General features: G+C 42.4%; 1 protein-coding gene and 1 long non-coding RNA gene across 3 annotated transcripts; one reads left to right on the top strand and one right to left on the bottom strand.

The window, feature by feature from the left end:
- Positions 1-1510: 1510 nt before the first annotated feature.
- Positions 1511-3064, bottom strand: LOC133728012 (uncharacterized). The gene has a single exon (XM_062155436.1). It carries the CDS (start codon positions 3062-3064, stop codon positions 1511-1513), a length of 1554 nt encoding a protein of 517 aa, XP_062011420.1.
- A 358-nt stretch (positions 3065-3422) lies between these two features.
- Positions 3423-5340, top strand: LOC133737441 (uncharacterized). Of its 2 annotated transcripts, none has more exons than XR_009859851.1 (5): positions 3423-4093; positions 4187-4258; positions 4733-4970; positions 5084-5189; positions 5285-5340. It is a non-coding gene; the product is annotated as an uncharacterized LOC133737441 (long non-coding RNA). The 2 variants fall into 2 exon arrangements; XR_009859852.1 differs by having other exon boundaries at positions 4162-4258.
- Positions 5341-13902: the final 8562 nt, after the last annotated feature.

The raw sequence follows: 13902 nt of genomic DNA, 5'->3' as shown, positions 1-13902 counted from the left end.
ATACATTTTTTTTTTTTTTGAAAGGAAACTAGACTATAAGATAGAGACCTTCGTGTATCAAGGTCTAGCAGTAGTAAGGCTTGAGCCATTTGCCATTGATAGGATCAGTCAGCCTACCGCTGTTAGCATGAATGAGGCGATAATAACCGCTGCTGTGAGACTCCTTAACGTCAAATGGTCCTTCCCACTGAGCTGCAAATTTAGAAGGGCCAAGCATCTGTCTTCTTACCCAGTCAACGGTTCTGAGAACTAAGTCTCCTTCTTTGAAGCTTCTTTCTTTGACTGTTCTATTGTAAGCTTTAGTCACCCTTTGCCAATACGCTTCTGCCCTTGCTTCTGCTTGTCTTCGCCTTTCATCCGCGGCTTCAAGGTCCATTGTTCTCCACTTAGTACAGGATTCATTATCCCACTCCAGATCATTAACAGCTAGCACTCTAGCCGTCGGGACCATAAGCTCCACTGGTAAAACTGCTTCGGACCCATAGACTAGAGAATATGGGGAAAACCCGGTAGCACTCCTAGGTGAGGTACGATAAGCCCACAAGGCATCCGGTAGATGAGTGCTCCATCCTCCCTTGTATTCGTGTACCATTTTACTTAAGATTCTGACGAGCGTCTTGTTTGTGGCTTCAGCTTGGCCGTTTCCTTGAGGATAATAAGGTGTTGACCTTCTGTGCTTGATTCCATATCCCTTGAGTGTCTTGCTTACTTCTTGATTGACAAATGGTGTTCCATTGTCAGACACAATTTTGTAAGGAATACCAAACCTGCAAACAATGTTCTCCCTTATGAAGTTCGAAATTGCAGCTCCCGTGGCCTTACGAAGTGGAACTGCCTCTACCCACTTGGTGAAAGACTCAGTTGCTGTGAGAATCCATATGAAGCCCCCAGAAGGTGGGTGAATGGTTCCTACCAAGTCCAACCACCAAGTGTGAAATGGCCAAGGTGTTTTCATGTCTTGTAACAATGTTGATGGCTTGTGACTCAAGTTTCCATGTGCTTGGCATGTGTGACACTTCTTGACTGTGTTATAGGCATCTTCACGCATGTTGGGCCAGTAGTATCCCAAATCTAGTAGCTGCCGGTAAAGCTTCTTTCTTCCTTGATGTTCTCCACATTCCCCAGCATGCACTTCTTGTAGAACCTGCTGATATTCAGTAGCCCCAAGACACCTTAATGGCTCACCATTAAATCCTTTTCTATACAGCGTGCTTCCATCCACAAAATACCTTTTCACCGTCTTCTTGACCTTGTATGCGTGCTTACGGTCTTCCGGCAGCGTTTCACTTATGAGGTATTCCAAGTACGGCGACCTCCAGTCTTCAGTAATTGCTGCTGTGAACCCTTCCTGCTCTGACAAAGTTGAGGAGCACTTAGAACATGAGAGTTGCGTCTCTGCTGCTTGTTTCTTCATGTTTGGCCAATAATAACCCCTACGTTGCAGTCTCCGGTATAGGCTGACCACCTGCTCAACCCCACAAATGGCCTCATGTACTTCTTGCAATCTCCTTCAAGCTTCTTCTTCATCTACACAGCGGGCTAAAACTCCTCCAGGAAGGCGCTTGTATAATTCCCCAAATATCAAACTATAATCTCCTAGTGTTCTGAGTCTATCTTCCTTGTCTAACTGAGCCATCTCGCCCTTGACACCTTCTCGCCAATCTTTCTCACTTGATGGGCTTGAGAAAATCATAGCTTCTACACATGGCTTGTTATTTTGAATTACCGTGATGTTGGGTTGCTCCCTTGTGAATGAAAGCTTGGAACCAAGGGTAGCCAAAGCGTCCGCATATCTGTTAGTGCTGCCGGGAATGTGCTCAAGAGTTATCTGCTCAAACTTCTTGATTAACCTTTCTGCCAAAGTTCTATAGGGTGCCAAGGTCACTTCTTTCACCGCAAAATCTCCCTTCAATTGGCTGATGACTAAGTTTGAATCTCCGATGACTCTGATTTTCTTGACTCTCAATTCATGTGCAGTTGCAAGCCCAGCAATAAAAGCTTCATACTCTGCCACATTATTAGTGCATGAGAAGTTTAGCTTGAATGAAAGGGGCTTGGCATGCCCCTTAGGGTCCACAAGTACAATTCCAGCTCCTCCTCCGTTAGCCGTGGCTGACCCGTCGAAGTGAAGGGTCCAAGGCTCCTCTTCTTCAACCACTGCTGTCATCCCAGGTAACTCTCCAAGTATGTCATGAGAAACATCGAATCCTCCTTCTTCTGGGAAGAGGGTGATCATGTCGATGACGGCCTGCCCCTTGATAGCCCTCGGTGTCGTACATACAATGTCGAACTCAGACAACTGGAGCAGCCATCTTGCTAACCGCCCTGATAGCACTAGTTTCGTCAGCAAATATCTGACCAAATCAGTCTTCACCATAAGTTGAAGCTTGTGGGCCAAAAAATAGTGACGTAATCTTTGTGCTGCATAGACAAGTGCTAAACAAAGCCTTTCTGCCTTAGGGTAGCGTGTTTCAGCCCCTCTCAAAAGCTTGCTCACATTGTAAATAGGAAATTCTTCCCCAGCTTCACTGTCCTGTGCTAATAATGCTCCCACTGCTGCATTGGTGGAGGCCAAATACAGTTTTAAGGGGACGCCTGGAATTGGTGCTTTCATGGTTGGGAGCTTGGTGATAAGCTGCTGAACCTTTAAGTAAGCCTCCTTGCATTCAGCGTCCCACGTAAATTTGTTCCCCTTTTTCAACAGGGGTGTGAATGCTTGGATTACAGCAGCCAAACCAGGTATGAAGCGTCTTATGTAAGACAATCTTCCTAGGAAACTCTTCAATTCTTTCTGATTCGAGGGTGGTGGATGAGATGCAATGGCCCGGACCTTGCTGGGATCAACATCAATGCCTCTACTATGTACCACGAAACCAAGAAACCTCGCCGAAGACACCCCAAATCCACATTTTTTTGGATTCATCTTCAGCTTATATTCTCTGCATATTTGTAGTACTTTCCTCAAGGTACCCCAATGCTCACTTCTAGTCTTAGATTTCACCACCAGATCGTCGACGTAATCCTCCACTTCTTTTCCCATCATGTCATGGAACACTGCCGTCATTGCCCTTTGATAGGTAGCGCCAGCGTTCTTCAAGCCAAATGGCATGACTGTATAGTAAAAATTTCCATATGGTGTACGAAAAGCCGTCTCACTACTAGAAATCTGTTCATAGACATCGCATGTTTTAAATCGGTCAGACTTGCACACGATGTAAAAAAGTAATCTAACATCGTTTTACGAAAATACCGATTTAAATGTATATCATTAACATCGGGTCTTAAAATGACCGGTGTTAAAAGTTTTGTTTGAAAATTGCGGGAACCTACTTTTGCAAAAAGCGCTAAGTCTTTTAAGTGAAATGAAGGAGCGGGGACTAAAACTTAAAACTTTCACACTTAGAAAAATTAAAGCCCGATCCCAAAACTGAAACAGAAAACCCTAATCATAGTCTCGCTCGACTCCTTCATTCTGAACTCACCCCAAACTGGAGCTCCTCCCAAACTCGACCTCCATTCTGGACCCTAAGCTCACTCGAACTCGCCGCCATTGCTTCCTTCATCTACGTCCTCTCTCCCTCTCTAGTTTCACAGCTAGCTAACTCACACAAATCGAGCCATGGCTCCTCCCAGTCTTCTCGGTCCTCCCGAGCTCCACAAACCCTCACCCACCACCACCGCTCCGCCGCCACCCGAACCCGAATCCAAACCCCAAGGCCTGGAACTGGAAAGTCCGACAAGGAAGGCTTCCATATGGCGGCGTTTTGGCTCCACAAGCACCACCCCAAAACTCGCCTGCAACCTCGCGTCCTTCTCCGAGATCGGTTACTTGAAGGACCTGCCGGAGATCGTGTACCGGCTTCTGGAGGGCGAGGACGTGAGGAAGAAACAGAAGGCGGAGTGGCGGGAGAGGAAATGCGCCGGAGGCAGGAAGCGACGGGAATCCGGATCCGACGGCGAAACCGGGTTGAGCTCCGAGAAGAAGAGAATCAGAAAAAAGAGAGGAAAATGGAGAGAGAAGAAGACGATTCAGTGAGCGAGGTTCTCAGAGATCGATTCAGACTCTCCACCATCTCTATCGCCGATGCCGAAGGTACTAAAATCTTCACACTCACTAATTCGACGGCTTTTGATTTCGTTTCTGGTTTTTCTTTTTCTCAGTTTTCAATTCTAGTTCTCCAAGCAGCGAAGAGAAGCGGCATGGAGATATCGGAACCCGTGGTGGCTTGCATTTCCGACTTGGCCTTCAAATTTACTGGTATTTTACGTAAGCTTTGCTGGTTTGCTTTGAAATTGAGAATCGAAAGTAATTTGGTCATAAATTTTTACAATTCTTATGGCGCATAGCACTGAAATTTACTGAATAGTTAGGTTATTGTGTTTGTGTGATTAAGGCTCCATCTGGAAATGGAATGCCTCTTTAGATTGGGGTTTTTTCTTTGGGAACTTTTTTTTTTTTTTTAATGCTAAAAGAACTATGTGATTACTCGTTAGGAATTGGATCTAATTAATGGAACCCCAATTGGTCCAACCGGCCTCCACACTATGTTCTTTGTTTCTGGGTTTGCAGATTCCGCGTACTTCCTGCTCTCTCTCTCCGTCTCTTTTGATTTTTATTTCTTTTTAGAGTCTCTTAAAAATTTTGTTCAAGATCTAAGAATTCACTTGTTTGTGATTGTTAGTGACACTGATATTGTTCTTTGTTTGATTTGAATTGACTGGGTTTACTCAGGTCTCTTTGCTTTGGAGACATGGAGCAATAAGCAATGCCAAGCATTCCCCAAATTGCAAGTAACCGAAATTTCAAAGCTTTCGTCTTCGGATTTGATCTCAATCAGTAGAGAATTAGGCATTTGATTTTTCAATTCTGGCCGCGAAATGGTGGACTGGAAAGAGAAGATAAGGTCTCTTTGAACCTGACGGAGGAGATTCTCCAAAGCATGGAAGTTGGGCTGGCTTTCAGGGACTACGTAATGTCTCTGTCTCTCTCTGTTTCTGATTGCTTTTAGCTCAATTGAATCAAAACCCTAATCTTTTTAACTTGGTGAATTTGAAAGTGAAAAAGTAATTGTTTTTTTTACAGAATGGTAGAATCAGTTCGTTGGATTTTCTCAAGGCTTCGAGTTATGTAGTGACTGCTAGTGATGATGAGTCTATTTGCTTGTATGATGTCTCCACTGCAGCGTAAGGTATAAGCCCTTTTCTTGTTGATTTGAAAAATGTAGACTTGTTTAGGATTTAGGATTTAGGGTTTAAGGTTTACTCTTTTATTTGTATTTAACAGGTGCTTGAAGACCATTAACAGCAAAAAGTATGGGGTTGATTTGGTTTGCTTCACTTATCTTCAATGTTTTCATTTGGGCGAAAATTATTGTATGGATCTGTTGAAGTATGATTGTTTTTGTAGAGTTTGAGAAGCGCAAGTTTCTGGGTGGCTTTAAGAACAGTGGGTTTGTGGAGAAAGTCAATTCCAGCTTGGTATGTTCTCTCTTGCTTTCTTCCAATCTTTGTACCACTTGAATTTGTGAGCTATGCAATTTTGGTTTTAATTGCTTTATTCTAGTCTCTGTATGTTCACCTTGTCTTGGCTGAAATGTTCTTGCATATAGAAGGATTGGGCATTTGTTCTAGATAGAAAAACGAAGAGAAAAACAAAGTCATACTAATCGATACACAGTATTTGCGGTGCTTACTAGTAAGCAGTGAGAGTGAAAGAGTTTGATTCAACTCGGTGGGTGCTCGACTCCAACCAGCTTGGTAAGCGTCTCTCTATCCTCAATCTGTTTGAACTCTAACTCCGTATTCAGATTTCATAAAGCCCTTGTGATTATCATTTTGTTTTTCTCTTTCTTGTCTTGATTCTGGGTTGGGGCAGATGGGTTTTGCTCTGCTGGGTTTGGAGCTAGTGTTCCTTATGGGTTTTTAATCTTTCGTAATCACTTTCTCACACTTCAGAATTGCTTTTATATTACGTATGAATTTCTGGATTTTTAACAACATTGAAGCTATTTTTGTTACTGTAGGAACTTTGAGGAAAGAGAAATGTCCAGGTTTCGATCACTGTTGCAGGCAACCAAGAAAGGTATCATAGCTGCTTCTTGGAGTTGTTGTGATAGTTTTTTTCTCTCTCTTTTCCGTTTCTTTTCTATGTGATAGCTTCTCTGAGGGTTTGTATATTTGGCTAGTATGTGATGTTTCATTGTTATATCAAGAATCAGTTCAAATTGTATAATGAATTTCCATTGTTGTTTTATTCAGTTTATCTCCCTGATACTCTCTCTCTCTCTCTCTCTCTCTCTATATATATATATATATATATATATATATATATCAAAAACATGGAAGCAGAGGTGCAATCATTAGAAGAGCTTTCAAAGCAGCTATTCCTACTTTTCAAATTTTCAAATAGGATAAAGATGCATGCTTTTCTCCTACTTTGAGTGTATATGCTTACAGATGTTAAGTAGCTTCCTATAGTGATGCCATTTGTGCATATGTATATTCAGGGAACTAGCAAAGGATTTCGTTGTTGCTGGCACTGCATCAGCGTGCGTATATGGTGCTTGTGAGGCGATGTTCAAGCCTGACATGGTTTGTTTCTGCACTCAACTAATCAAGATTCGTTATTTGAACTGCTTGTATTTTTCTGTATATCAGGTTTTTTAGTTTTAGATACTTTAGACCATCATATATGTTCAATACAAGTAACTGTCAATAACTTGGCTACTCCAGAAATGTCATAGTGCCAATCGTAATTTATACTTGGATTTTTTATTTAACTTTGAGTTATTTATTTACTTTTGGAATTTTGTACGCTATGGTGGGAATTCTTATCTCTTTGATCTGAATACATTATAATTCCCATTGGCTCAGGATGCTGGACTTTTTTTACCTATACATGGTTCTGCTCCTGATATTGCTGGACAGGTTGGTTTTCCTGCACATCAAATTATCTTGCTCTTGGAGTACAATGCGATTTAAATATGAAACGGTCCAATATGCTGGATAAGGCTTTTGCCTTTAGCAATGGTTCTCAGTGCTGCTATGCTATGCTTTCAATGCCTCTTTTTTCTTTTTTGGTTTTGCTTGATATTTGTCTGAGGGTTTGTAAATGTTTATTTTGCTTGAACTTGACAGATCAAAGTTTCAAACTTTGCACTTATTAGTGCATTTATGACAGAGTTGGAAGCTGAACACCTGTTATCCAGGTTTATATGTGATCCTTTTATTGGAAATTCTACATGATTTTCAGATTATTTGAGTACTTATTTTATCAAGTGTTGTTGGACAGATTTCAGTCTAGATTGTGTTCAGATGCTCATCAATAATATCTACATTTGTAGGATTTTGATGTATGCTGCAGATAAGTGACACATGACCTTGTTTCTGCAATTTGTATGCAGAACGTTAGAGTCAACTAGCTGTCAGTTTGCTGATCAGGTGGAAGCAACATTAGTTAACAAAGGAGCCAGAGTAATATCCGAAGAATCAACCTGTTGGTGTTGTGCTTATGCGGGCGTGGCTGGCCAGGGATAGCCAATACATGGGAACCCTTGGAGAATCTCCAATCTGTCTCTGATGTTATAGAAGCATTTAAAAAAAGGTATTATTTTGTTTCTGTTTCTGTTTTACGTTCCAGTTACTTCCAAGTCTTTATATTGCTAGTGTTGGCCTCTATAGATAGTCCATGGGTTTCCACACTAATTATCTTCATTAGCTTGTTTACCCAATCACTGTGCCTTGTGTGTTGTTTATATATTTCTAGTGGGCGGTAAAGACGTGGAAATCATATAGCCAAAATCAAATTGACGAGGTGCGCATTGAAGTGGCTGATTATATGCAGAGTTTGATGTAGGACTGTGACTGCCAAGATGTTTTTTGAGTAAGGCTAGCTAGTTTTGGCTTTGAAGCAAATCTTGGTGTGGAACTTTTGTACATTGTTGCTCATATGTTTCCAAGCTAGCTTTTGTAAGTTTAGGGGTTTATTTTATGAATTATGTTGAATCATGAATTTGGAAAGAAAATTAATGGAAAGCCCCTAATTTTGGATGATGAGAAATGCAATTTTTTTCCCTGCAATAGCTAAATGCAAACTTTTCACATCATGCTTGTCAAAATGAAGTGAAGTATATTAAAGCATAATAAAACAGTAATGCCAAGGAAAACGAAGTCAGTTGAGAGATTAGAAATCAATATCAAAAATGAAATCGATGTCCTATGATTATCAATATATCGAATTGTAACTCAAAACCGATGTAATCAAAACTACTGCACATCGATTTCTAATCACCAAACCGTAATCTATTATGAACATACAAATCACCTACCATGGAGCAAACCGATGTGTGGTCAAAAGGTGAACATCAGTTTTACGAACAAACAATACTCATGGGAACTGATGTCTACAAGTGTACCGGACATCGCTTCTGGAATAGAAATCGATGCAAATGTTCAAGTAGGTATTGTTCGACATATACTTTTTTAAGCATAAAATGTGAAAATATGAAGAATTAGACATACCTAACATACAAAAATATGATGATTATAACGATTATACATCGATTTGTTTTTTAGAATCGATGTTGGTTGTTGTCTGGGACATCGGTTGAAAACGCGCTTATACTGATGTCTATACTTTTCTCTACACCCACTAAGACATCGGTCGAAAATTAGTTTAACATCGGTCCAGAACCGATGTCTATGAACAAAATTCTAGTAGTGTCTTTTCAGCATCTCTGGCGGCCATTTTAATTTGGTTATAGCCGCTGAAACCATCCATGAATGATAGCATCTCGTGGCCCGAGGTTGAGTCTATGAGAACATCCATGTTTGGCAATGGGAACTCGTCTTTTGGACATGCTTTATTTAAATCCCTGAAGTCAACACAAACTCGTATCTGACCATTCTTTTTCTTTACAGGAACAATATTTGCAAGCCAAGTAGGGTGCTTGATCGGCTTGATGAAACCAGAGGCTAAGAGTTTTTCAACTTCTTGCTTGATCTGCTGCTCATCATTGGGATGGTAATTCCTTCTTGACTGCACCACTGGTTTCGCTCCTAACTGTACATTCAGCGTGTGACACACCAGATTCGGGTCTAATCCCGGCATCTCCTCGTAGCTCCAGGCAAAGACATCCTTATATTCTCTTAATAAAGAGATGAGGCAGCCTTTTTCTTCGGGTGACAAATAGGTGGAGATGGAAATATTTTTCTGAATCATGGGATCATCACTCAGGTTGACTTCTTCCATTTCTTCTGCCACAGCAGCACTTCCATCCTGCATACACTTCGGCGCTGGCATTGCCATTTGAAGGGGAAATTTCTCAGGTACCATGGAAGCCCCTTCTGCGTTTTGAGCTTGATCACACTCCATGGCACCCGCTGATTTGGGCCCCTCCCATAATGAACGGTTAGGCCCCGCATCCCGTCATAAGCGGTATATTGTGCGGCCATCCGGCAGCACCATTCGAGAGCATTGAGGCTGCTGTGCCTGAGCATAGACGCTTTGTTGCCTCACCATCATTGCAAGCTCATTGTTACTGAGATCTTGAATGTCAAGCCATGAGGGTAAAGGAGTGCCTGTGGCTCTGGAGGGATTGCTTCCTTCTCCATCAGTGAATTCATCATAAAATTGTGCCTCGGCGTGATGACTCTCTGACTGGTGGAACGGTACTTGATTTCCTGGCAACCTGACAGGCTTGAGTCCAATCCTCCCTTTAACACACTGGTGGTAGGTGGAAGGCACGAGCTTATGCTTGTTCAGCCACGGGCGTCCCAGCAGCGCATGGTAACTAGTGTCAGCATCAACAACATAGAATTTGGTAAGGGACTGAATTGGTCCAACCTTGAGGTTTAGTAGTATGTATCCTACAGCCTGCTCACTTCCATATGCAAATCCAGTAATTGCCATGTTTGCCTTCACAATTTTAGTCAGGGAAATTCCAGCGGCATTGAGCACTTGAAGAGATATAATGTTCAAGGAAGACCCCGTGTCTACCAAGGCTCTTCTTACAAATACACCATTGACTTGCGCTTCCAAATAGAGTGGCCTCCGGTGATCTGGATAAGAAACCTCCATATCTTTATCTGTAAACACAATGGCATTGTCTCCTTCCAGTAAGCTCCTGCCCCTTTGTGTCTCAGTCCCAGCAGCAAAACATTGAGGGCCAAATGTCTCGGATACGTTCATCAGAGCTTCCGCAGCAGCTTGCCTAGCTTGGGGCCCATACTCTAGCTGGTCAAAGAGTGATTTGAACTTGGGATTTTGCTGAAGAACTTGTGCAGCAGTAGGCTTAGTACATTGCATCACATCAGCTTCTACAACGTCCTCTTCTACTTCAGTAACATGATAGACCTGATCCATTGTGCTCATAGAACTCTGACCATCATTAATTCTCCTTCTGCCCTCCACAGTTGGGCTGCATTCATCATGAGAGAACCATGGATTGTCATAGCCACACGCCCTGAAATACTGTTGCCAAGAAGCTTGGTCGACGGGGCCTTGGTATTTGCTCAATGCCCATGATCCGTTATCCTGATGCATGGTATCATCTCCTACGCCAGTGACAACAGAACATGTCCCTTTTCCATGCCGTTTTGGCAATGGATCATCATCAATAGCTTGCTTTTTTGATGGGAGCTCTAGGGTACCTTCATCAATCTTTGCATGAAGGATCCTTCGCAAGGTTTGACAAGCGAGGGTAGGATGTCCCACTATTTGGTGATAACGGCAGTAGCGTGGATTCTTCTTATCTTCCCTGGTGGGGGGCTTTTCTCGCTGCTCGGGCTTGATCACTCCATCAGCAAACAATGTATCAAGAATAGCATGAAGTTCCTCATCAGTACAAGGGACTGCCGGGACTGTTCCGGATCGTTCCTTCCTCTTCAAGTATCTTTCATCTACCATTAGAGCTTGGTGTGCATCCCTCTGGGTCGTGTCTTTCTTATCCCTCCAACTCCTCTGACTTGTGGTGGTCTTAACAGACATGCTCGTTTTTCTTACTGCTTTAATCAACTTGGAAAATTGAGTAATGCCGATATTTTCCAAATAGACCCTGTATTCAGGCAGGATATTGCTGATGCAGATTTCCACCAATGATTCCTCATCCTTTTCGTCATAGCAATCCAAAGCTAAATCACGAAAGTGACGGACAAAATCCACCAGGTTTTCTCTGGTCCTTTGACGAGTGTTGTTCAGCTGCGCAATGGTCACCCTTTCCTCATATTGGAAATACTTTCTACAGAACTTGCCTGCCATTTCATCCCAGTTTCTAATGGAACCAGGAGCTAGGGTGGTGTACCAAGTATATGCACGATCAGTGAGGGTTTTGGAAAACTCCCTCAGCCTAAGATTATGATTGCTAGCATGAGGACCAAGAGCGTCGATAAATCGACTAATATGCTCTTTTGGGCTGCCTTTTCTTCCATCGAAAAGAGTAAAAGTGGGTGTCTCATAGTTCTTGGGGTAGGATAAATGCATTATGCTTGAAGGATAAGGGGGTTGAGGAGCATACTTCCAGTCTTCAGAGCCACGACGCAGCTCTTTTTCCAGCATGGCAACAACATCATCTTGGGTAACGAAAGAAGGTGCCTTCTGGTTGTCTGATGCTTTCGCGGCAGAGTCCTCATGGGAAACCTTCTGTGGTTGCTCTCCATCATTTGGTTGCTCAAGCTGCTTTGTTGCTGAGATTGAGTTGACCAACTGTTTCATGGTGTCAACCATCTCCTTTTGAGTCCTACCGAAAGCGCTGAGAATGTGTGCCAAGTCTGCAGGAGTGACCTCCTCCTCCTCCTCTTGCCTTTCTTCCCGATCTTGTTGCTCTTCATGCCTGGAAATAGAATCAACGTGCTCTTCTTCCTCTTGGGAAGGCATGCTGCTGTTATTCTTCTTTCTTCGCGGTGGAACCATCTCACAGGTCACAGCCTAGTCCCCAGTGAAGTCGCCAAAAATGTGAGGGGTGATTTCGTGACTTTGACTTTTTGCAACAAGACCCTCCTAGTTGTGCGAGACTAGGCCCAAAGTCGTTCAATGGTTGTCCCAAGAACAACTTCGTTGTAACCTGTTAAACGTAACAGCAGCTACTTGGCTTGACGATAACAGCAGCTACTTAGCCTGATGATAACAGCAGCTACTTGGCTTGACGATAACAGCAGCTACTTAGCCTGATGATAACAGCAGCTACTTAGCCTGATGATAACAGCAGCTACTTGGTAGCGATTTAAGCCTGAGTTTATAAGAACAGGACTCATAGGCAGGAAAGGTGTGGGAGTTGGATGCATGAGAGTTTAGCAGAGAGAGAGAGAGTTCCGGCAACAACATAATTCTGGGTTTTGGGTTAAAGCTGTTTGAATATTGGTGGCTAGATTATCAGAGATGAAGCTTGATCTCTTGCTTGTATTTCTGGGCTGTTGTGGCTTGGTTTTCTACGGCAACAAACTCGCCTTTTATAGCGGCGATTGAGGGGAAGGGTTTGTATCGAGAACCAGAGGTTTTGAAAGAGTATTCTTAGTTTCGATGGGATCATTCTAAGACCTTCAGCTCTTGTTTTCCCTATGAAATCAAAAGAGTGAAAACCTACTTTGGCCGTGTGGGTAAAGACCGGTGATGCAGGCATAGGGTGGCGACGGAAATCCCAGATTTTGTGCTGCCGTGATTTTTGAGAGATCATAATCCCTTGATTTGTGGTATTGTAAACTGTGATCGTAAACTTCTAAGTATTATCGGAAATTGGGGCAGGATTTTGGAGGATGAGAATTGGTGGGCTTTTGTATAGAGTTGGAGTTCTTACCCGAAAAGGATGGAGTAGCCATCCCAGCAGCAACTCGACGGAACGACATTCCTGTTTTGGAGAAGACGACTCCAACGTGCTTCTTGGGCTACGGGTCCTAATGTAATGGACTTTGGGTAAGACTCTAATGGGCTCTAAGTTTTGTTGGGTTTGCTTTCAACTCTCTTCTAGCCTAGGATATTGACCCTCGAAGCGTGAATTTTGGTTCCCAAGTCCAAAATTACCGACGGGCCTTATCACAATAATGGGCCTCGCATGATCCGTTACCTTCCACACCATATCCCACCATATGAGCCCCAAACGTAGCTTGGGCCTACGTGTATCGCGTGATAAATAAGCGTGTTGGTCGATTTAGAAATCCCTGTCAATCGTTTGAATGTTTAGGCATCTCGTATCGCTTGTTGAATAAAGAATTCTCTCTCCGAAGAATGGGCTTGCTTGAAGACCCAATGAGGTTGATGACTCGTTCCTTTTGCCTGTCACTTAGTCAAATTCGAACTTGTGGAAATTTGGGTATCAACAAAGATCAATGAAGCCAGGCAGATATTTTTTGCTTTCTACATGGCAATGATTTGTGGTACACAACAACTATTTTTTATAAGACAATGGCTTATATGAAGTGATCTTTTGTAATGAAATGAAATCAACCCATTTTTGATAATATAAATGGTTTATACAAAGGCCGCATACAAAATGCAACTCCTAGAACTAGATTCATACAATGTTAACTAATTTCTAAACAATTTTGTTTAACTTTATGATGCACGTTTTTCGTTTCATTTAAACACATCTTGGTTTTATTTGTCAACCAAAAACTTAAAATATATGGAACACAAGAGCTTAAAGTAAATCTTCCCCGCTGCATCACGCGGGTTCTCATCCGAGTCATTAGTCTTGATGACTATCAATTTGTCACAATTTGTCTGTATGGCAGACCACCAGCAGGTGGCCCAAGGAGGGATGGATGAGGACCAAAAAAATTTGTGACCATTAACAATCTCGCTTGTATTGCCCTAGTATTCTGCAGATATGAGAAACATGTTTTAGAATTCAGTTTTGAAATTACTAGTTACAAATCCTGGTCGGCAATTGAAGATCTACATATACTGATCGA

Source organism: Rosa rugosa, chromosome 1 (assembly GCF_958449725.1).
Source record: "Rosa rugosa chromosome 1, drRosRugo1.1, whole genome shotgun sequence".
In the NCBI taxonomy this organism is placed as follows: Eukaryota; Viridiplantae; Streptophyta; class Magnoliopsida; order Rosales; family Rosaceae; genus Rosa; species Rosa rugosa.
This window is presented reverse-complemented; position numbering and strand designations above follow the sequence as displayed.